Here is a 22342-nt window from a genome sequence, read left to right on the forward strand (position 1 = left end):
TTCATCTGAAGTAACACAGCCACAAGCAGAGGCACGGACTACAATGAAAGAAGCAGTGGAACAGGCACCATCTGTGAGTCCCGCTCCTGTCCCATTGCTTCTTTCGTTCTAGTCCATGCCACTGCGCTGATGAAGCTACACCAGCTTACTGAAATGTCAGTTCTGCATCTGACCTTTCCTTTATGTGCCACTGTCATTCATTGTGTTTTCAATTTGCCATTGTAACCGCGCCATTCTTCACCCTCAGCCCCACCCTCGTCATAGCTACCATGATATCTACCATGCATGCCTGCACAGCTTCATCATGTTGTATTTAGGCAGCGCAAGGAAGACAGGAAGAAAGCATCATGAGCTTGATAAGGGGGGTGAAGGCAGGTGTCATACCTCTTATCACATGAAGTTGTGATGATATGCTCCTTATTGTGATAAGGGATCTTATCATTATGCACATATTTGCTGCTCATGTTAAATTGGCTTGCAAGCATAAACCAGTGTTGTTTTTCTTTTTTTCTTTTAGAGCGACAGTGCCATCCCTTTCATTGATGAAGTTACACACTCAGAAAAAAGCACCTCAGATGCGACTGATGAGGATGTTGCCATAAGCTTGGATAATGGCGAGCCTGCAGCGGTATTGAAAGAAGGGTGCGTCGGCTCTTGCCCTGCCTGTTTGTATTGCTTGGCTCTGTAGACCGTACTCTTAGTATGAGCATTTAGGCGCTATTACACCAGGGTGAACAAAGTCGTAGTTTTTGTAAATTTTTACCTCCATTGCGGGAATATGAATAGAAAAATGTTGCGGAAAATACAAGACTTAAAAAAAAATAATGTGATTGTGATGACGTTAATATCCACCATCACTAAAAAAATTTAGCAGACTAGTTTGAGATAGTAGTGATTACATCATGCTGTTCTAACTTGCAAAGATAGTGCCTTCATTGAACAGACAAAGATGAAATAGTTCTGTGTACTGTTTAAGGATCAGAAATGAAACAGCTTTTGGTGCAGGAGTATTATACAGGCACCTTACTTGCTTTGGTGTGTCCTGCCATTCTGAAGTACTGATAGACACTCTCTGGATGGCCTGCTAGGTTGCTTAAGTGTTCATTTGGTGTCATGTTGTCAACAACCAAAAGTAGGGTGCAAAGTAAGGGTGTGCAAAGACTGGAATATTGAATGTCGAATTGAATAGTGAATGTTTGAATAATTCAATTCGTGAATTGAATATCTAATATTCGATTTCTCGAATATCAATACCTTCAGTGAATGACCTGGCCACGACTTTACAATTGCTAGTAGGTACAGCGGCGGGACTTCCGGTGCCTAGCTTCTAGATGCCTAGGGACATAATCGCTTAGGGACTTTTGAGGCACTGGTCTGGCACGAGACGGTCTTTGGAGGGACCGCCAGTAGTTTGTCCGCAGGCGCGAGGACAAGCGGGTGTGAGAGAGAAACGATAGTATTCCTAAATAAACGCATCACTGTTTTGCTGATCCAAATATAATCTCACTATCAGGGAGGGAGCAGTCTACCTGATTGGAGCAGTATTTTTTTATTTGGGGTGTTGCGGAGTGCAGCATAGCAACACCCTAACGATAGCCACTTCGCGGCGGCGCCTGGCATTGCGCCGGCACCGGGGCTCAACCGACCGCGCCGCCAAACAGAGATGAAAAAAAAAGCGTGATACCAAGAAAAAAAAATGTCTAGCCAAAGCGGGACTCGAACCCGCGTACCCGCGGTCTCAAAACGAGCGTCGTAACCACTAGGCCATACAGCCACGCGTCCAGAGCATGTATTCATGTGAACTATATGATTTCGTTCGAGCGCCCTTGGTGAAAGAAAGTACCTAAAAACATGGTATGCGCGAGCGGCGCATGGCGGCGCCAGCGGTCGAGCGCCGAGCGCAGGCGCAAATAGAAACACGCGTCCCAGAAAGAAGAGAGCCACGCTCAGTAACTAGCAGCCGACGTGCGGCCCCGCAGACCAGTGCCTCACGAGTCCCTAAGCGATTATGTCCCTAGGCACGTAGGAGCTCCACAATTGCCATGACAACACGTGTTAAGCAGAAGTCTCCCCGCTGTACCTACTAGCAATTGTAAAGTCGCGACCTGGCCATGGCCAGTGCCTTGACACGTGCTGCGTTGCCATGGCGCGCGACCTTTATCGATACTAAATTCGACCAGGTCGACCAGACCGATCAAAACGACTAACGCTACACGACCAAAAGGGAACAACAAAAGCAGCATGTGTGGAAAGCCCGGAAGCATGTGTGAAGATCGAGCTGATTAGCCACCGGATGGCACGCTGATTGCATTGAATACGCGAGTTAAATGTTCACACCTGCAGATTCGCGCAGTCAGGAGCTTTCTATCCACATGTGAGCACACAGACGCGCTTGTGCGGTAGTTGGCCGCGGACTCGAACGCCGTTTCAGCGGCTGTCACTCTGACCCGTACGCTTGATCTCATGACCGATCACTGACGAGCCACCAATAGGATTAGCGACAAGCTTTCCGCAATGGTTTGCGGCTGCCATCACATCGGCCGGCGGTGAATTTTGTCATGGCCACACTGTCTAGCCCGTTAGTCCTTATCAGACCTCGTCATCGGGTACCTGCGACTGAAGTTAGAGTCACAGAATAACCGTACATCTATCCACGGGGGTCGCAGTAATCCTCAAAAAGCCGACAAACTGTCTCGCCAATGAAAGCGAGTGCACGGGATTGCCGTTGTATGTTCACAGCCACCATCCTTGCAAATAATTCCGTATGTGGTCTCCCGTTCCGAACGTTGTGTGTGTGACAGCGAGCTGACATCCGTCTGCAGAGGCATTTACACAGATGGCAGAGGGAAGCAGACGAAAATAAAAAGGGAGCGAGGGGGAGGTTGCGCAAACTTGCCGTAGGCTTCCCAATCTGAGAAGTCTTCACCATAGACGCCAACCGTGGTCGACACATGCGGCACTTACAACCATGCGGAGCGGTGCCGAGTGACATGATGCGCATTCCCCACTTTTGTCTGTCGTGCAGATCGGAATTTACATGCTGACGATAACCCACAGAAACTGCCTGCCGTAAAGATTAAAAAGCCGTTATGTTTTCTGGAAGAAAACTGGAAAGCAATACTTTCTATGCAACAGAAGATTGTCATTAAGCACAGTATGGCCCACTATTATACTGAAACCCCCATTGGTATTTTGGACAACTTCGCAATTTTTTCAGCTTCAAAGGGAAAAAAAAAACTTAAAAAGCACATAATTCTATTTGACAGACTATTTTATCGATAAAAAATACTTTCCATACATTTGTATGTGAACTGAGTTATTATCAGTGCTGGCATACTAATTTGGTGTTCCCTTTATTAAGATTAGAGCACGTACAGTAGGTACCTGTGTATCTCGATTCATAGGTACCTAATACCTGGGTCACATGTACACTTCTGATCGCGATCGGGGCCGATTCGGATTGAGCTTGATCTGGATCGAGGGTTGCTGCACGATCTTGCGGTATCTGGATCTGGACAGTCACGATCCGTGAATCGCGATCAGGCTTCTTGATCACAATCACAGGCTGACGTCTGCACTATCTAGTGTAGTATTCTAAAAACTTTAAATACAGTAAGTAAAAGCAGCTCAATAAAAAGGGTTGAAGACCTTTTTATCAGCAATAGTAAGCTGTAAAATTGAAATATTGTCCCAATTTAACCATATTTTACAAATCTGAATTTGTAGCCAAGGTATTATGCTGTTTGGAGAGTTGCCGACGATCGTCGGATGATAATAACTATATCCGTGATCGTTGGACCATGAAGCAGCGACCATTGTTGATCGTGATCAAGAAATCTGATCCGGATCGGCCCCTATTGCGATCGGAAGTGTACGTGTGACACCGGTATAAGTTACTGATAGCTAGTAAGATTCTTCTTACGAAATGTTATTAGCCTCCTGAGCATGTACAGCACTGTGTTTTTGCACGAAATTTGCAAGCATAAAAGTTTGTCTTAAATATTCGATATTCGATTCTATAGTAGGACATTCTTTCTTGATTTGATTCAAAATCTAATAATTCAGTATTCACACATCCCTGGTGCAAAGGGTCTTGGGCACGAAACGAACTTCATGTGGCAGGCCAAAACTGCTGACAAACCACTTTCTGATTTTCAGTGATTTGACAAATTTTTTACTCGTGGATAGTCAGTTTTTTTGGGTTATTTCAAAAAGCTGGACTATAGTGAGTGCTAAGAGATAATCTTCAAACCCACTTTGGTAATTCACATTCTGAAGTTTAGGTACGTGATGTGTTAAACTTAGAACTGATTTTTTGCTAACTACCCTCTCCTCATTTTTGCTTGTTTGAATGAATACACAGGTGTGAAAAGAATGACATTGATGGTGAAAGTGGGGATGTCAAGTCTGCATCAGCATACCACACAAGGAGTCGAGGTTCGTTTACTGTTTCTTTTCTATGCTGAACCTTACTGATGAGTTTGTTCATTTCTTAATTTCTATGCTCATAATGGACAACTCTAAGCATACCCCACTGAGCGTACCTCAATTGTTTGTCAGTTTGTGCATTCCCAGATAACACAATTTCTGGGCAACCACTTCAGAACATAACGATAGCTCAATTAGAAGTTTTTTCACAACCAGCAGCAAATATGCTCACAAAGGCGGGGGCTCAACCTCAATACTTCCACTATGAAAGGGGGCATGAAGCAGCACTGAATAGTTGCTGATGATTCTCTACAGCACTTCTTATCAGTAAACAAGTAAATAAATTTTAAAAATGCAGTTTGATTTCCACCGATGACGGTACATAGGCAAAAGGGGCGACTGGAGATAAAGCTGTTTTGCTGCTGCTTGAAAGACGATGCTGCATGTCTTGTGGTACGGTGCATTCGTTTACAGACACAGATTTTGTATTATTATTTTTTTCCTTTGTAAGGGTTGTAATTAGTCGTGCAGGTCTGGATTATGCACCTGGAAATATGCTATCTTCTGCAGAACTGTGAAAGCTGTTAATAAGAGTCCTATATGGCATCTGTAGCATACCGTGCAACCTCTTTGTAAACTGCTGAAAAGCAGTGATCACCAGTTACACTTACACTTAGTTAATTTCTGGCAAGAACCTTGATCCGGATGCGTTTGCTGTACAACTTTGAAGAAGCCCTGTTGGGATGTCTGGTGAATGACATGCCCAGTAATGCGTCCTGCCACATTTTTTGGCGAGGGCCAGTGTGACTACAGCCTTGTTGAAAAGCAAAATGCTAGCGACATTTGGAATTGTCATGAGTTCATGGAGTCATGTAGTCATGTCTCCATGCAGCATTCCATATCTTGTGAAATACAGATTGTAAATTAATTTCTTCGTTTTGAACAGGCAATGTGGGCAGTCGGCCACCCACACCACCAGGACCAAAAAAGAAGCAATGGTGGGATGAATATGTCTCTGAAGAAGACATTGAGAAGCTGCAGATCAGTGGGAAAATGACCTTGCTCTACAACATCCTCCAGGAATGTGATGCTATTGGTGACAAAGTGTAAGCCACTTCACATGTATCAGTCTCACACATGAAGCGATACTGGGTTACCAGTCTGCCTAATGCAGTGGGGGTCCAATTTCACCATTTGCACCCTTTTGCTATACAGTAAAGCCTCATAAATTGGACCCTCATTAATTTGTAAAACCAGATAATTCGAACTCGTCCTCTGGTCTTGGCAGGCGTATGCATTATTTAATGCAATCAAAATCTCTTTCATTCGGGCGTGTTTGGCTGCAGATTGGTTATTTCAGACAACCCTCGGCGCTGCAAATCTACGACGCAAATGTGCAAAAACAGCGTTAGCACCCAAGTGAAACAAAGCGGCGGAGTCCGCATCACCATAGTCATCAGCAAAAATTGCACACGAAGGACAGCAACGTCAGAACGCTTCGTACCTATTTGTACCTTTAAAGCCTTTCTTCTTGCCTTTATCACTGCGCATAACACTGTGTTGGCCGTTTGCGTTCATAACTGCGTAGTCGATGTTACTGGATTGCAAACAGTAATTTCGTTTTGACTCTGTGCATGCATCGGCTGCGTGCCTTCAGAAGTGCAAGGTTGCCGTCCATGATTGTGTTGATGGCGGTCATGGTTTCTTCCGCAGCGATTGTGGCAAACAGTAGTTCCGTTTTGACTAGGTGCGCGTGTCAACCGCGTGCCTTCAGAACTACATTGTCTCCATCCATGATCGCATCAGCATAAGTCCTGTTTTTAGTGCTGCTCGTTTTTCCAAATCATGTACCAACTAGATCATCAACATACGTCATATGAATGCATCAATTTGTAAATGAAATGTTAGTATTTTTTTAATATCATAATTTTTTAAACTAGCATAAGGATGATAGCATAATGTGATGCGAAGTGGCTGCATGCCGTAGCAATGAAAAACTTCTCCTCTTTGCGTGGTGCATAACCTCTCTTTCTATATATATATATTGTAAAGGAGAGACACAGAGACAGCACCCGTTCCTGGGCCGGCTGTTCTATTCTCTCTTCGTCCTCCTTCCTCCTCATCTTCTTCCCTAGCGTCCGCCTTGCGAGCGCCCAAGGCCAAATTCACTTCGTCTTCACACTCGGCCACGCTGCAAGTATACGGCGCACTTGTAACCACTGCAACTTAATATCGAGGAAACTTGTCCAGGGAGTGCGGTCGTCGTTGGTGAGCCATCCAGTGCGTAACCAGCTGTTCTGGCTGGCGGCACTGACTGTTGCGCGAGGGTCGCAGGTTTCGCCGACGATTATCCCGTCGCCGATGGGCACGTATCGCAGGATATTTTGTCCAATGCACAGCTGCTCTGCTCAGCTGTTGCGTGCATCTTTGCACTGTTGCCGCTGGCTGATCAAGCCTCACCGATGTGCTCGAATACGCAGAGCTCGACGAAATACAAAGTGCTGCTGATTTGCCCTTGTTCGAAGGTGGTGTAAGGGTAGTGCGCTTTGAAGCCGATGGTTGCTTGTGCATCTGCTTCCTTGCGTGTCCCTTGCGGTCTCTTGCGATGGTACCTTGCAATGGTCTCTTGAGCCTCTTAAGGCCTCTTGCGCGTGGTGTGCGTCTTTCGTGTCTTTCGCGTACGGGCAGTTCTTCGATGAGGTTGACGTCAGCCGTGTTACGCGCCTTTGGTCCCCTTCAGCGAGGCCTCACTCAGCACGGGGCCAACAGCCACGCATTCGGCCAATGACTGCGTTGAAATTCGAGCATCTGGCGTGTCCGGACGGTTCTGCCTGCTGCAATCTGTGGACATATCAGGTTCCTGGAGGGCTAGCTGCTCAAGCACAACAGGAGCCGGTGCCTCCAAGTGCTCCGGCAGTGATGAATTCGGGAGCCACTTCACCAACTGCTGTGGACGCAAAGTGGTCACTGTCTCTAAGAGTGATGGTGTAGGGTAGGACACCGACGCAGTAACCGAGACCCGCGGTGGAAAAATTGATTCGCATCCGCGGTCTACCCCAGAGCAGGCTGTGAACCCGCCTACTAAAACCTTGCCGGGTGAAGCTGCAGCTGCGAGATGGTGCTGCTTCCGAGCGTCGCCAGGTTGTCGTCGCAGCAGCGCAGTTGACGTGGTCTGCCATGTATGGGCTGTGGTGGAGCCGATGACGCCGGTGTGTGATCTGCCGGTCGGTGGTGACTCGAAGCGGGAGTGGTAGTCGCCGTGCACTTCCCATCGTCTGCGATGGAGCCGACGACGACACTCGGGAAGCCGGCTTCTGCGACTGGGCAGCATGCGGGCCTCCCTGGCGAAGCGTTACTGGGTACGACTGGTACGTCAAAGCGGGGTATCTCACAAGCTCCCGTCGCTGAGCAGTGCTGGACGGGTTCGTCGCACACACACGTGAGCGGGGCGAAAGCAGCGATCAGAGCTGCACTCCATTCAGGCCAGGATCGCTGTTTGATACCCTCGTAGTTCTCCCATGCCTTGGTGGCACCTCGAAGTCGTCCCGCTGCAACCAGCCATATCGTATTGTCGGGCCAGGCATGGCGTGCCCCGAGTGCGTTGGCCGCTTGCACCCACAGAATAGGGTCACTCGGAAATCCGTGGAACTCCAGTAGTTCCGAGGCAGCAGGTGATGGAAAGGCTGCTAGAGGGAAACCGGAAGTGGCTGAAACGATGTAGTCCAGCTGCTGTGACAGCAGTGAGGCGGCTCGCATGACGTCGATTAATCTGTCTGTTGAGCCGTGTGTTGAGCCAAGGGTGGAAGCCGCGCGCCCTGAGGCGGCAGCAGCGGCAGCAGTACTCGGGCCAGCCAGACCAGTGGCCAAGGGAGCATGCACGGCATCCGTTGAGCCAAGGCTGGTGGCGGTCGTGGTACTCACTGTAGCCGGAAGCATGGCCAGGGGAGCGTGAACTGCATCCCTTGCTGGCTTAGTTGTCGATGATGTCATGGGGCAGAGATCCAGGGCATGGGAAGCGTGGACGGCATTCCCTGGCCGCAGGAGGCACCCACGAAGGCGAGGATCCATGTCCAAGGCAGCGTGAACGGCATGCCTTGGCTGCTCGGAGATCAAGGTAGTCCTAGGTACGGCAGCCATGCCAAGGGAAGCGTTGACGGCGTTCCCTCGCCAGACGGACCCTAGACGGCGAGATGCCGGAGGACGAAAGGCCTCCGCAGCACGGTGCTGAAGGCTGGAGCGCCTTAAGACTGGACTTTCGTCGACTGCGCCATCGTAAAGGAGAGACTGAGACAGCACCCGTTCCTGGGCCGGCTGTTCTATTCTCTCTTCATCCTCCTCGTCTTCTTCCCTAGCGCCCGCCTTGCGAGTGCCCGAGGCCAAGTTCACCTTATCTTCACAATATATATACTCTAATGTGAACACAGTACAAGAGAGCAGCGGGCAGCGTTGGCAGCGTGTCTCAACCAGAGCGGCTCAAGCAATCTCGAGCTCGCGCTTCCCGGATGACTGGTGATGTGGCTGCAGTGCCGGGCATTCGTCTTCACTACAATCACCCCCCATCGGAAAAGGAGCCATCCTGGCGACTCATGGTGAACATAGAATCAAGGGGTCGTAATACGGGGCTTCAGGCGTTGTACGTGGACGGTTTCACGACCACGACAGCGTTGGTCCGTAGGTGGCGTGACAGGCTCGACAATATAGTTCACAGGCGATGTCTGCGCTACAACACGGTAGGGTCCTTGATATTTTGATACAAGCTTGGATGAGAGGCCAGCAGGAACGGCAGGAACCCAAAGCCACACAAGGGAGTCCGGAAGAAAGTGACAATGCGTGTGATCATCGTCACGTCGAGATTTTTGTTGCCATTGGTCGACGGCTGTAAAGGAACGGGCGAGTTGACGGCATTCCTCGGCGCGGCGGGCAACTTCAGAGATGGGTGTACATTCGGATGAATCGGGTCTGTACGGAAGAATGGTGTCGAGGGTAGTCGAAGGTTCGCGGCCGTACAAGAGGAAGAATGGGGAAAAGTTTGTGGTTGCCTGTGGTGCAGTGTTGTAGGCGAACGTGATGAATGGCAGAATGAGGTCCCCATCAGTGTGATCAGAGGCGACGTATTTGGAGAGCATGTCGCCAAGGGTGCGGTTAAATCTTTCCGTCAGACCGTTAGTTTGAGCTACTTGGTCATCGATGACACGGCGCTCTGTCGCGGATACACGATAGGGTCTTTGTCGCAGTGGCGCACTAGTACCCGTGTCGATGCGATGACAAACAGTTGACGTGCGGCCCAAGGGAACATGCTGGCAATCGAAAGACGAGCGGAACTTGTCGAGAAGGCGTAGAAGCTGGGCGCGTTGGGAAACAGTCAACGTGTCGGCGATGGAGCTATGGAGAACATCGGGCGAAGTCGGCTCCTGCGCGGGGTTACAGGTCATTCCGGCGACCTCATGAGTGGCGGTGGAACCAGTTGGCATGTCAATGATGGCAGCAGGGTCGACACACTGGACGCGGCCAACGCATTCCCCACGAAGCAAAGTGAGAGGACAGGACAATTGGTTGGAGACGAGCAGTCTGCTGATGCCGGCATGAACGTCCAAAACAGCGAAAGGCAGCGGGGAACATTTGCGACGAGCGAAAATGGCGGATGGCGTAAAAAGTGCGCTGGCATCAGCAACAAGGTTGCATGACACCGTGGCTAGGGCAGAAGAGTGCGGTGGAATGGTAACGTCTTCGGCAACAAAAACTTTATCGTCAGGTTCACGAGTGTCAAGGAGCGGGGCGTCGCACAGCGTTTGAAATTCCACCTCAGCACGAGAACAGTCGATGACGGCCTTATTAGCAGAAAGGAAGTCCCAGCCCAAAATAAGATCATGGGAACAAGAACACAGCACCAAAAATTCGACGATGTAGAGGAGGCCGTTGATCACAACACGAGCAGTACACGCAGCTGCAGGCGTGATGCGGTCTGCGCTGGCAGTACGAAGGGATACGTTTGACAGTGGCGTCGTAACTTTCCTGAGCGAACGGCAAAGTGTGGCACTAATAACCGAAACTGCGGCACCAGTGTCAACGAGGGCGAGTGCAGCGACGCCGTCCACATATACATCAATAATATTAGTCGGAGAAGGGAGAGGCCTTGGTCTGTTCGTGGGTGACGCAGTTCTCGCCTCTGGAACTGCGGCGATTAGTTTTCCCGTTCCGGCGTAGAAGGACGACGACGCATCGGTGAAAGCGAGCGACGTCGGGGCGATGGCGAACGGCGGTCAACAAGAGGGCGGTGGTCCAAGTAAGAAGACATCTGGCCAGGGTTCTGAGGCACGGAGGACGACGGGTATGGTGAACCGTATGGTTCGGTGTCGAAGCTACGGCGGTAGGATGTTGGGCGGCGACGGCAAAATCGTGCAATGTGGCCAGGTAGACCACATGCAAAACATATTGGGCGGTTGTCAGGAGTGCGCCATTGTCCACTGCTGTGTGGGTACCGCGGCTGAATGAAGTGAGGGGCTGGACGCAGTGGCACAGCTGATGGGAATGGCGCAAAGGTCTGAGGTGGTGGCCGTGCGAGAGCCTCGGCATAGCTAAGAGGTGCAGTCACCTCGGGAAAAGCAACGGGAGTCGGCACCGGTGGAGTCTCGCGGGCAGAAGGGAGAGCTGCGCAAACTTGCTCTTGGATGACCTGGCGAAGGTTGGTCGGCAAAGACGAGGGTGGTGACGTGGCTGAGGACAGCAGCGAAAGCTGGCGAGCGACCTCAGCACGGACGAACTCTTTAATTTGGCAAAGCAGGGAGTCCATGTCAGGAGCCACGGCCACGCTCGCGAGGCTTTCATCGGACACAGGTGGGCGCCGTGTGAGAAGACGCTGCCTGCATAGCTCGTCGAAACTCTGGCAAAGTTCAATGACCTGAGAAACTGTGTCAGGGCTTTTTGACAGCAGCATATGAAAGGCATCGTCGGAAATGCCCTTCATGATGTGACGTACCTTGTCCCCCTCCGCCATCGTCGGGTTGACACGCCGGCAGAGGTCGACGATGTCCTCTATGTAGCTGGTGAACGTTTCACCAGTTTGCTGGGATCGGCTGCGCAGGCGTTGTTCAGCGCGAAGCTTGCGCACGCCAGGGCGGCCGAAAACGTCTGCAATGCTGGTTTTGAAGCGAGCCCATGTGCGGAGATCGGCTTCGTGGTTTCGAAACCACAGCTTGGCGACGCCCGACAGATAGAACATCGCGTTGTTGAGCTTCTGGGTGTCGTCCCATTTGTTAGTGTTGCTGGCGCGTTCATACGATTCCAGCCAATCTTCAACGTCTTTCTCATCGGTGCCGCAGAAGATGTCAGGATCCCGCTGACGCTGGGCACCGGCACATACGATGGCTGGAGGAACCGGTGGGGATGTCGGGCTGGGGTCGTCAGGCATGACGGACGGCAGAGTTCGGGTGCGTAATTCCAGGTTGGGGGAAACCGCAGCACCTCCACCAGAATCTAATGTGAACACAGTACAAGAGAGCAGCGGGCAGCGTTGGCAGCGTGTCTCAACCAGAGCGGCTCAAGCAATCTCGAGCTCGCGCTTCCCGGATGACTGGCGATGTGGCTGCAGTGCCGGGCATTCGTCTTCACTACAATACATATATAGAGAGACAGAAAAGGAGAGGAGTGGTTGGAGTGACTTCATGGATTTCAAAGTATATTTTTTATCTGGGCTGTTGTGGCCCAGTAAAAGTTCTTGAAACTTGCGCAGTTTAGTCTTTGGCTCCTTTAGAATACAATGTAGTCCATATTAACGAATATATTGCTACACGCATGTGGTATTTGGTTGTTTGAACGAGGCACCCAGCACCTCCACCAAAAATGTTACGCAAACTAAGAATTAAGTACAGGAGACTACCTACAACTATATTTACAAAAGATAGCTGCAGCGCTGGCCAGATCAGCCGATAGCTCGAGAGCCCAGAGCAGTTCGTCTTCTTCGTCTAGGCGCCCGCGCGCCTCGTTCAAACAACCAAATACCACACGCGTGTAGCAATATCTTTAACTAGACCCTAGCAGATGTCTAAATCCATGGCGTTGCCACTCGTCTTTTGTTGTTGCTATTTTCTGGCTTACCAAGCATCTTTTCACGGTAAGAGTAGCTTTTTTACTATTGTGAAAGAATAATTTACTAGCACAGCTCAAATAATTTTTCTTTTTAGTGTCTGTGAGCACACAGACAAATTTGGTACGCGTGCTCGCAATAGTTGCAGGCTGGCCACCCGTGGACCTGAACACCTCTTGAACGGCCATCAGTAACCTGTATGCGTGATCTCGCAACCGATCACTGATAATCCGTAATTCACCCGTAGAAACATATAAAGGACAAGCTTTCCGTCATGGCTTGCAGCCATGGCGCAAATTATCAGCCGACCGTTATCGACAACTTGCAGGCGTTATCACATCAGCCGACCACAAATTTTCGTCACAGCCACACTGTCTAGCTCATTAGACCTAATTGGAGCTGCGTTGTTCAGGTGTTGGCGACTAAAGTTTGATGCCGATTCAACGCAAATGTATTCGCAGTGCTCACACAACACTCGGAAAGTTGACAAACCGCCTCACCAACGAAAGCAAGTGTACAGGATGACCTTTTTTCATGGCTGCCATCTTTGCAAAACACTGTACAGCGGTTCCTCGTTCTGAACAACATTCATAGGCGCATATTGGTCTCTTTTAGCAGCTTCAAGCGACCCATCACAAGGCTAGCTTTGGAGTTACATGGCAGGTTCAAAAATGCCACGTGACTAGTACGCTGACTGCTGTAGAGGCATTTGCAGGCAATGTCCGATTTTTCGGACTCCCTAGGGGCCGCGAAAACGTCCGAAAAAAACGAACGCACACCTTTTACTACCTCCAAGGGCTCAAAACACCACAGGCACGTCCAAAATAGCTCTGAAAGCCTGCAGTACACTTGTTAGGCGTATCCGTGCTCATACTGTGGCAGGAGACAGCGGGTGCGCGCGTATATGATTAAGGAAACACATACTGTGTCCCCATGACAATTGCCCCTTCCCAATCTTGGTATGCTTCCCTGCAATACTTCGCATATGCTTCACCGCGTAACACTGCTGTATTGAGGCGAAGCTAACTTTCGACAACCGTCATTATGCAACATATCATGCTTTCCGATCTTCGAAGCCATTGGCGAGGATTGCAAAAGCGGGAGTCGGCACCATTGCTAACAGCAGCGAATTGTTTTAAGGAAAAACACGGCACTGAACAGTGAGAAGCTTGGTAGGAAATGTCGAAGTTAGCTAGGCCTAGCATTGCAGGGGTGGTGGCTACGGCTGACAGCGCATCAGCGTGCAAGAGCGCCTGTACGAGGTGGCGAAATATTCAAAATGGCGGCGCAGCGCTGGTGGCTTCGATCAATGCCGTTTTGGACCTGCAGTCATGGCAAAAAGTCCGGAAAACCGGACGGCGAAGGGTTTTTTTGCGTCCGAAATTTCAGACGTTCTTATACATTGACTCTATGGGAAACCATGGCGATGCCGAGAAGGCGTCTGGAAAGTTGGGCATCCGGAAAATCGGTCATTGACTGTACACAGACAGCAGATGGACGCGTACAGAAAGGGGGAGAGGGGCGTTGCATGGACTTTCCGTGGGCCTCGCAATTTGAGAACCTATGATGGGCAGCAAACGACGTTGAACCTGAGCGTGAAAAGGTGCTCCCTCTTTACAGTCGCCGCCTACTGTGGTCGACCTATGCTGCGCCGACGACCATGTCGAGCGGTGCCAAGTCATGTGATGCGGGGCCCCCCACTTTTATCTGTCGCGCAGATTGGCCTTAAAGAGCTGACAATAACTCACAGAAACCACCTGCCATAAAGATGAAGAAATCCTCTGTTTTCTGGAAGCAAACTGGAAAGCAAAACCTTCTAAGCAACAGAAGATTGCCAATAAGCACAGTACGGCTCACTATAAACTGAAAATCTCATCGGTATCTCATTGATATGCATTGGTATCCATTACTGTTTCTTCATCTTCAGAGGGAAAAAAGCATTTTGTTCTATTCAAAAGACATTCTATCAATAAAAACATATTTTCCAGACTTTCATACATAAACTGAGTTCTCTTCACTGCTGGCATACTAATTAGGTGTTTCCTTTAAGGGGGGACGCGGCTTTCGGTACCAACTTTCTTGTCTCTTGGTGGATGTCAATGAAAATTGGTACATAGAATAAGAATGGCTCTATGATGCTTTCATAAAAATTTCAAAGCGGTACCATGAAAACTTTTTGCTAGACAAATTATTTCTTTCTTGAACCTCGTGGAGGGACTGGAGGATTTACAAAATCAAGTGAAAAGTTTGTTAAATACTGTATGCACAGCCAAATGTATGCAGAAGGGGATAGCGTTCTCGAAATAATTTTTTTTTTCAACACTAAAATTTGTAGTTTATGTTTTCTCCAGTCCCACTGCAGTGAGCGCGCTTACACTGCAAACAAGGAACCCTACTACGAATTCTTAAAACACTAGGATAAAAAAGAAGAGCGCTATCCCCTAAAGTACAGTTCAGTGAGTCTGACAAAACAAACGCAATCAAAATGTGTAAAGTAGTTACCGAGATATCTGCTCCACGAGCTGAGCAACATGCCAAAAAAACTGTACTGAGAAAACAAGGTTCAAAGTTGTCAAAATTTAATAGGCACCAGGGTTATAGTCCTTTGTGTCCTTTGCGATGCGGCATCGCTTGACCATCTGACCTGATGATCTGATGAGCTTTTGCAGCTTTCTTTTTCCGCATTGCATCTTTTTCGGCTAGGTTCCTGAACAGTTTCGCCAATATGCGCGGACGATGTTCCATCCGTGCTTGAGGTGCTCAGCTGCACGTCCGTGTCGCTCTGCATGCCACCGTCATTGTCACTGCTGAAGTCACCGGAGCAAACTTTGTTTTAGAGATCGGTGGCTTCGACTTACGAGCACCAAATTGATGCGCAGTCTTGCGTTTCTTCTTGAACAATCGCCGGCCCATGATAACAGACGAGAGCCGTTCTCCAAGCTAAACAGGGCCGAGCTTGACAATGTTTTTCGTTTCTCTAACAAGCGAGCGCCGGTCTGTTATCATGAGTGAGATACGATCTCTAAACCACGCCGCGACGAGTTGAAAATACGCGAAATCGGCTCCTCAGCGCCGTCAGCGCGGCGAGCAGACGACCTTTCCGCCGGTTGCTAAGGGCAACCGCCCGGGAGACCAATCCGGAGTCGCGTACAGTCACGTGGCGCGCACTGCCGATCAGAAACCGCCGCGAGACCACAGAACTTTTGCTTGCTGTGCGCTTGCTCTTGCCTGGTGCAGCTGGCCTAGGCGCCAGATTTGAAGACGGAGAATCGCGCTATCCATAGAGACCAAGATGGCGGCGCTAGGTTACGCGGTTGCGGAGATATCGCAGCTTGAAAAATGCCGTTTTTTCGCTATTTTCGAGAAACTCCTCGCCACCTTAGCTTCGATAAACATTTTTTACATCATTTCCGCGCGATTTTCCGTGACGAAATTTTGAAATAAAATAGAAAAGAAGTCATACAAACTGAAAATGTGATTTTCAAAAAATCGGTTTTTTGGCCAAATATCGCGATGCGAAAGCCGCGTCCCCCCTTAATACAAGGGTAGACCGCACTATACATCTTGATTCCTAAGTGCCTTACTTTCTGATAGATAGCAAGATTCTTGTTATGCAGTGTGAGTGGACTCTTGAGCATGTGCAGCTCTGTGTTCTCTTGCATAAAATTTGTAAGCATAAAACTTTGTGTTAAATTTTCTGATATTCAACCTGCCGTGGTTGCTCAGTGGCTATGGTGCTGGGCTGCTGAGCACGAGGTCGCGGGATCGAATCCCGGCCATGGCGGCCGCATTTCGATGGGGGCGAAATGCGAAAACACCCGTGTACTTAGATTTAGGGGCACGTTAAAGAACCCTGGGTAGTCCAAATTTCCGGAGTCCCCCACTACAGCGTGCCTCATAATCAGATCGTGGTTTTGGCACGTAAAACCACATAATTTAATTTAAAATATTCAATTCAATATTTAGGCTTCTTTTTTCTCGGTTTGATTGGAAATCTACTCATCGGTATTTGCACACCCCTACTAATTATGCTTTCCTCACTGGATAAGTTAGCCTGAAGTCAGTGCTTGTGTGTTCTTTTGTGTCCATATTATTGCAAGATGTGGGGCTGCACCTCATGAATGTGCTGATAGCAGGAAAGCTGGGCTGTTGTCACTTTTTGGTGTTAGCAGCAGTGACTTAGTAGACAACTGCTGATTGTAGTCAGTTTATGTGAGTGGCCAGCTTCCTAAGGAAACATGTAATGTATGTCTACCAAGTCACCCTTTAACGTAAGAGTGAGACTAGCACAACACTCTATCATTGTGATTACAGAATACAGCACCGCACATTGTCGTAATGTCATTTTAGTTGCCACTCACTTGTGCTGATCTTTATTCTCAATAACTGTAGCAGCGTAGCCTGGCTTAGTGCTTTTTATAGTGCTTGCCTCTAAAATTTCTGACTTTACTCTGAATGACTTAGTTTGTGGAATCAATGAGTGATGGAGCTCTCCTTCTTCTCCTTCCAAAGTTTATTGTTCAGCCAGAGCCTGCTGACTCTGGACTTGGTGGAGAGGTTGCTTGAGCAGTGTGATGGGCGGACAACAACATGCGACACTGAGACAGCCGACACAGACCCCGCAGACCCATTGAAAGACTGCCACAACACGTGGGTGCCAGGCATTGACTATTTCCGCTTGGACGGTGCAACATCGGTGGATGTGCGTGCACGTTGGATCAGCATGTTCAATGATGAAAACAACCATCGTGGTCGCCTGTTTCTTGTCTCAACAAGGGCAGGCTCGCTGGGCACTAATCTTGTGGGTGCGAACCGTGTGGTGCTCATGGACGCCTCGTGGAACCCTACACATGATGTACAGGCCATCTTCCGCGTGTATCGGTTTGGCCAGAAGAAGCCAGTTTTCATCTATCGCCTGCTTGCACAGGTGAGTGTGTTGCTTCTGGGAATGTCATTCAGCAATTCCTCGAGCTGCCTGAATGACCTTTAATGATCAGAATGTCTGTGGGAAGGTAAACTGGCATCAGCTCCCACTTAGCTTAAATCATAGGTTCCTTGCAGGACATACAGTGTAGACCGCTTATAACGTAAGTCGCCGGAGTCACGAATATCCGCACTATAAGCGGTACCGCACTATAACCAAAGCAACAATTTTCAAGGCCCGGACATATGCAAAACATGTGCACCGAGCCGACACGCATATGCGACAGTCGAGGAATGCGGCTAGAACGTTTGCATTCAATGTACAGTCGAGTCTCGTTAATTCGAACCAAATCACGCGGCGGCGCCTCCGACCGGCATTGCTCCGGCACGGCCATAGAGTAAAAGCTTAGGAGAGACCCCTCAATGTCGCGCGCGAACAAAACAAAAAAAAGAAAAGAAAAAAAAAATGAGGCGGAAATTTCACCCTCTCTCAAATGGCAAGGTCACCGATTCTGCGTTGCGCCGGAACATGCGTGTACGTGCCGACGTCTCAGCCACGCTACCATAGCCATGCGTAGAAAATGGCAGTGAATCCTTCTTTCTCCTTTATGCTTTCTCTACTTTATAGTCACATGTTGACCTTGCACGCTGGGGCTACGACGAAGCGAGAAGCAGCGGCGCTGTCCCAGGCCGGCCAACGAAACTGCCCACGCCGGCAAACGCCCGCTTCCCGATAACGGCAGAAAACGAAACTTCGGGGAGCTGGCGCCGGGCCGGCTGTAGTGGCGGCGCCTAGACGGCGGCGGGCGCACACGGTGACAGTCGGAAGTGAGGGAGCTACGAGGGAGGGCGAGGGGAGCCACCGAAGCGGCGGAGTTGCCGAGGCGAAATCCGCTTCCCTGTCGCCCTCCTCCCTCACATTCCACGATCTCCGCGTGCGCCCTTTGCCGTGCTGTGCCGGCGCCGCCCGCTCCCTGAAGTTTCGTTTACTGCCGTTATCGTGAAGCGTGCGTTGGCCGGCGGTGGCAGTTTCGTGGCCCTCGCTTGCTATGCGCGCCGTGATAATTCAAGACTCGCACTCAAGATTCTGGTTTCAGCCTCACTGGCTGTTCGTTCGCACCATGTGCCCTTCTCCTCCACTTCTCTCTTTCTTCCTCGAGCACTCCTTGGGGCGCCCGTTTGAGGGGAGCGTTTGCCGTCTCCGTTGACTTCCGTACTCCCAGGCGGCCGCACTGTAACCGGTATTTCGTTTCCCGCAACTGCACTATAAGCGATACGTGTATACATGGAGTGCTATGGGAAAATTAACGGGAGTCTGAAAAGACCGCACTATATCCGGTCCTGCACTATAAACGGTTACGTTATAAGTGGTCTATACTGTATAGGATTGGCTTTGGTGTTATTGAATTTTGCTCAATTAGTACTATTAGTACATCAAGCAGCCACTTATATAAGTTCACCATAGTGGTTGAGCATCGGTATGAGCACAAGGTAATTAATTTATAATAGTCAAACCTCGATGTAGCAAATCTCAGTTTAGTGAAAGTTGCGATGTGAATTTTTTTTTTCATTTCCTGATCTTAGTTTTATTATACATTTGTTTTCTTTCTGAAATTTCGCAATGTGACTTTATTCAGCAGTTTTAATTTAACAATATCCATATGCATCACATGCATGTAACTGGAGCTCTTGCGACAATTGATTATTTAATGTGTGTTTTTGCTGGCAAATGTTGCTGGCGAATGGAGAACGAAATGCAGCACTTTTCCATCTGTTGTGCTGGTACACATTGTTTTCTGGATGTGTTCCACTCAAGCTTACAGTCTTGTGGATATGTTCCCGAACTGCTGCCATTGAGCACAGGAATACATCAACTAGAAGTGAATTTATGAGCGCTATTGGTGATGACAGTAATAACATGTGTTGGCTTTGTGGAGCTGCTTTATCATTTTATCGCAAACGATGCTATGGAATTCCTGGCCTTGTGATTCGCTCTGTCATTGTTAACAAACAAAATGGCTGTCTGGCATGGGCAAGCTGTGATGATTATAATACGCATGTATGCAACAATTCAGGAAGCATGAACTGCACAAAGATTGATTTGATAAACATAAACAAAAAATTATTTATAATGGCTTGAGCTGCACTTGGCGGCTTCTTTCTCATGCCAACATACAAGCACTATTGCACTCACTTATCACAGTTTCTAGCATAGGGCTACATAAACACGATTGTGACTACAGATAAAAAAATTATGGCCTTTTCCACAAAAATAGGTACCATAGAAATTGTTTGTCAGTCCCTTTACCCCGCTTCCCCCTTGCTCATTGGCTGTGTAGCTTGTTCAGTGCACTGTTGTCACAGTGTTGTAACGTGAAACACGTGTAGTAACTTACACTTTAAAAGTGATCTGAGCAGTCCTGTAAGAAGGCTACTTTGTAAATTGGTAGTGTCATTTAGAGCTGGGGTAGGTTAAATGTGACCTTTTACCTTGACGGCAGGGTACTATGGAGGAGAAGATCTACAATCGTCAGGTGACTAAACAGGCACTGTCATGCCGTGTGGTGGACAAACAACAGGTTGAGCGTCTCTTCAATGCAGCTGAGCTTCTTGACCTGTACACATTCAACCCAGTAAGCAAGGATGATCCTCGGCCCACTCCTAAGGTGCCAAGCGTAAGTGCATCTCATCCTTGTATCACAAGTCCTGCTGAGATTGGAGAGTTTGCCTCTTATAAAAGCTGTCACTGGAAAACCTGACTTGACTGGAAAACTTGACTTGCTGGAAACTTGGACAATTTTGACTTGCTTTACTCAGTTTTTTTTTTTTTTTTTACATTAGTCTTATTCTCCCTCCAATGTGGTCCCATACAGCTTGTGCATACTATGATACACAAATAAGCAAACAAAGAAAAAAAATGAAGTAGAGTCTAGTTATAATGAATTAGGTTGTAACAAACTAATGGATGTACTAAAGAAGTTATAGTAGCTCCCTCTTGAAATTTGCTTAGAAACCCATGCATTTAAGATCTGATTTTAATGAAGCAGTAATTTGCTCTAAAGGGACATACCCAATCCTTATTAGCTCTGAACGAAAATTTACTTATTTGACTCTGATTAGGCTGAAATATGGTGGCTTCTAACGTTGCTAGTAATTTGCCAGTTGAGCCGTTCAAAACTCCCACGAGCTGATGGCAACCGCGCGATGTGCTAATGCTCCTCTCTTGTTTTGGCTGTGAGAAGCAGCAGCTATAATGAAGCAACGGTCAAAATGAAATAATTTAAACTCCAACTCCAAACTCCATTATGACGAGGTGTTATTGTAGTCCAGTGTGAAAATTATACCTAGAGGTGAAATTTTCGCGCGCGGTCTTCTTTGTTCTCTTGGGCTCGACCCGCTCTTGCCCTCGACCCACTACCTACAGGTGGCAATATTGAATCAAAGGTCACAAAGGTTCCTAGAGAATTTGAGGAATGATGGAGATAACAGTTTAGTGCACATAATGCCACTTACGGGTCCAGTCAAATGGGCAGGTATCACAGGCTTGGTGAATATGTGCATTCTTTTGTGTATTGACGTGTTCAGTCGTGTTTGGTAGTCTCATGCGAATATAAAATTTTTGGTTTAGAATGAATGGTGATAGTGCTGAATGATTTCAGTGTGAATATTTCGAATAGTCAGTGGACCTGCAGATAACCTAGACACAACAGCTAGAAGTTGACAAACCTAAAATGAAATTAAGGGGCAGGGAGGTCCCTTACATGCAAAGATGGAAAGTTTTGTCTCAAGAAACAGTCTATCTTCAAAGTGCTGTTGTTACAATATTTTCTTGCAAGAACACAAGTTGTTAATCTTTTTCAATGTCAGCAGTACAGAAAATTTGGTTACGGACTTTTATTTGTTGTGTTCAGATTACTTTAAATTTCATGAGGGTTTAGGTCGCAGGGGTGTTTTGCATTTGCCCATCCCACTCCCCCAATATGTGTCATATGTTGTCGCAATGCCACACTTTGCGATGCCGGTAGCTTAGGCTGTGTTGTGCAATTTCAGCTCGGTGCTTTCTCTCTACACATGAGCTTGACCCATTCTGTTCACAAGCGCACAGACTGACTTGGTAGGCACGCTAGCTGTAGTTGTCTGCTGGTCAACCGGAGACCCAGATGGCACTATACAACCCTCACTCTATCTAGCTCATGCACATGCTGATAGTCCCGATCACCAATGAGCCACTCGTACAAACATACTATTAAGGTAGTGGAAATTTGGGCTTATTGGTTCATGATCTTCAGGTTATATAGCGTAGACAGAACGGCAACGAAAAGAAGGACAAGATGACACACGAGAGTCCAAACTACCAACAAAGGTTTATTTTCCAGAGCACAATTTTATGCGCTTCTGCAAAAAAAGCACCACACATGCGCAAATGATTACCTCCTCAGAGAAACAAGTTCCTCAGCGGAAAGGTTAACAGATAGGGTAGGGTGCTCATGCACTCAGTACCTAATCTGAAAATATTTTCTGCCTCAATGATTTCTCTTGTGAGCTTGTCATGCATGAAGCATACAATGGTGCATGCGTTGAACATTGGTTCATATCCACAGGGATTTACAATTTTATCGTAAGAAGGTTAGAGGATGTCCTGAATTTCATTGTACGCTGGGCTGAAAAAAGTGTTTATGGCTTTTTGATTGACAGCGAGAACCTTTACTACTCTATTCCTCATGACCAACTGTTAATTGCAGTGGAAGAGTGCATTGACATGTATGGGAGTGTGCACTTTGAAAGGGTGTCTTGTGGGCCTGTGAACAGCTTTTTAGAACTTTTATCATCGTATCTCAAGACAAGCTACATTGTATGGCTACGCAAACATTTCATTCAAAGAGATGGCATTTGTATTGGCTCTTGCAT

At 48.1% G+C, this 22342-nt stretch overlaps 1 protein-coding gene across 9 annotated transcripts in view; it reads left to right on the forward strand.

Moving 5' to 3' along the window:
- The window catches only part of LOC119450204 (transcriptional regulator ATRX-like), a 127975-nt gene that overhangs the window by 54991 nt on the left and 50642 nt on the right, over positions 1-22342 (forward strand). For all 9 annotated transcript variants that reach the window (XM_049665712.1, XM_049665714.1, XM_049665715.1 and 6 more), the window contains 5 exons: positions 518-642; positions 4364-4437; positions 5375-5534; positions 17024-17438; positions 19936-20109. In XM_049665712.1, the coding sequence (XP_049521669.1) occupies positions 518-642; positions 4364-4437; positions 5375-5534; positions 17024-17438; positions 19936-20109 (948 nt within the window). The remainder of the gene's footprint in view (positions 1-517; positions 643-4363; positions 4438-5374; positions 5535-17023; positions 17439-19935; positions 20110-22342) is intronic.

The sequence above is a fragment of the Dermacentor silvarum genome, chromosome 4, assembly GCF_013339745.2.
Source record: "Dermacentor silvarum isolate Dsil-2018 chromosome 4, BIME_Dsil_1.4, whole genome shotgun sequence".
NCBI classification, from domain to species: Eukaryota; Metazoa; Arthropoda; class Arachnida; order Ixodida; family Ixodidae; genus Dermacentor; species Dermacentor silvarum.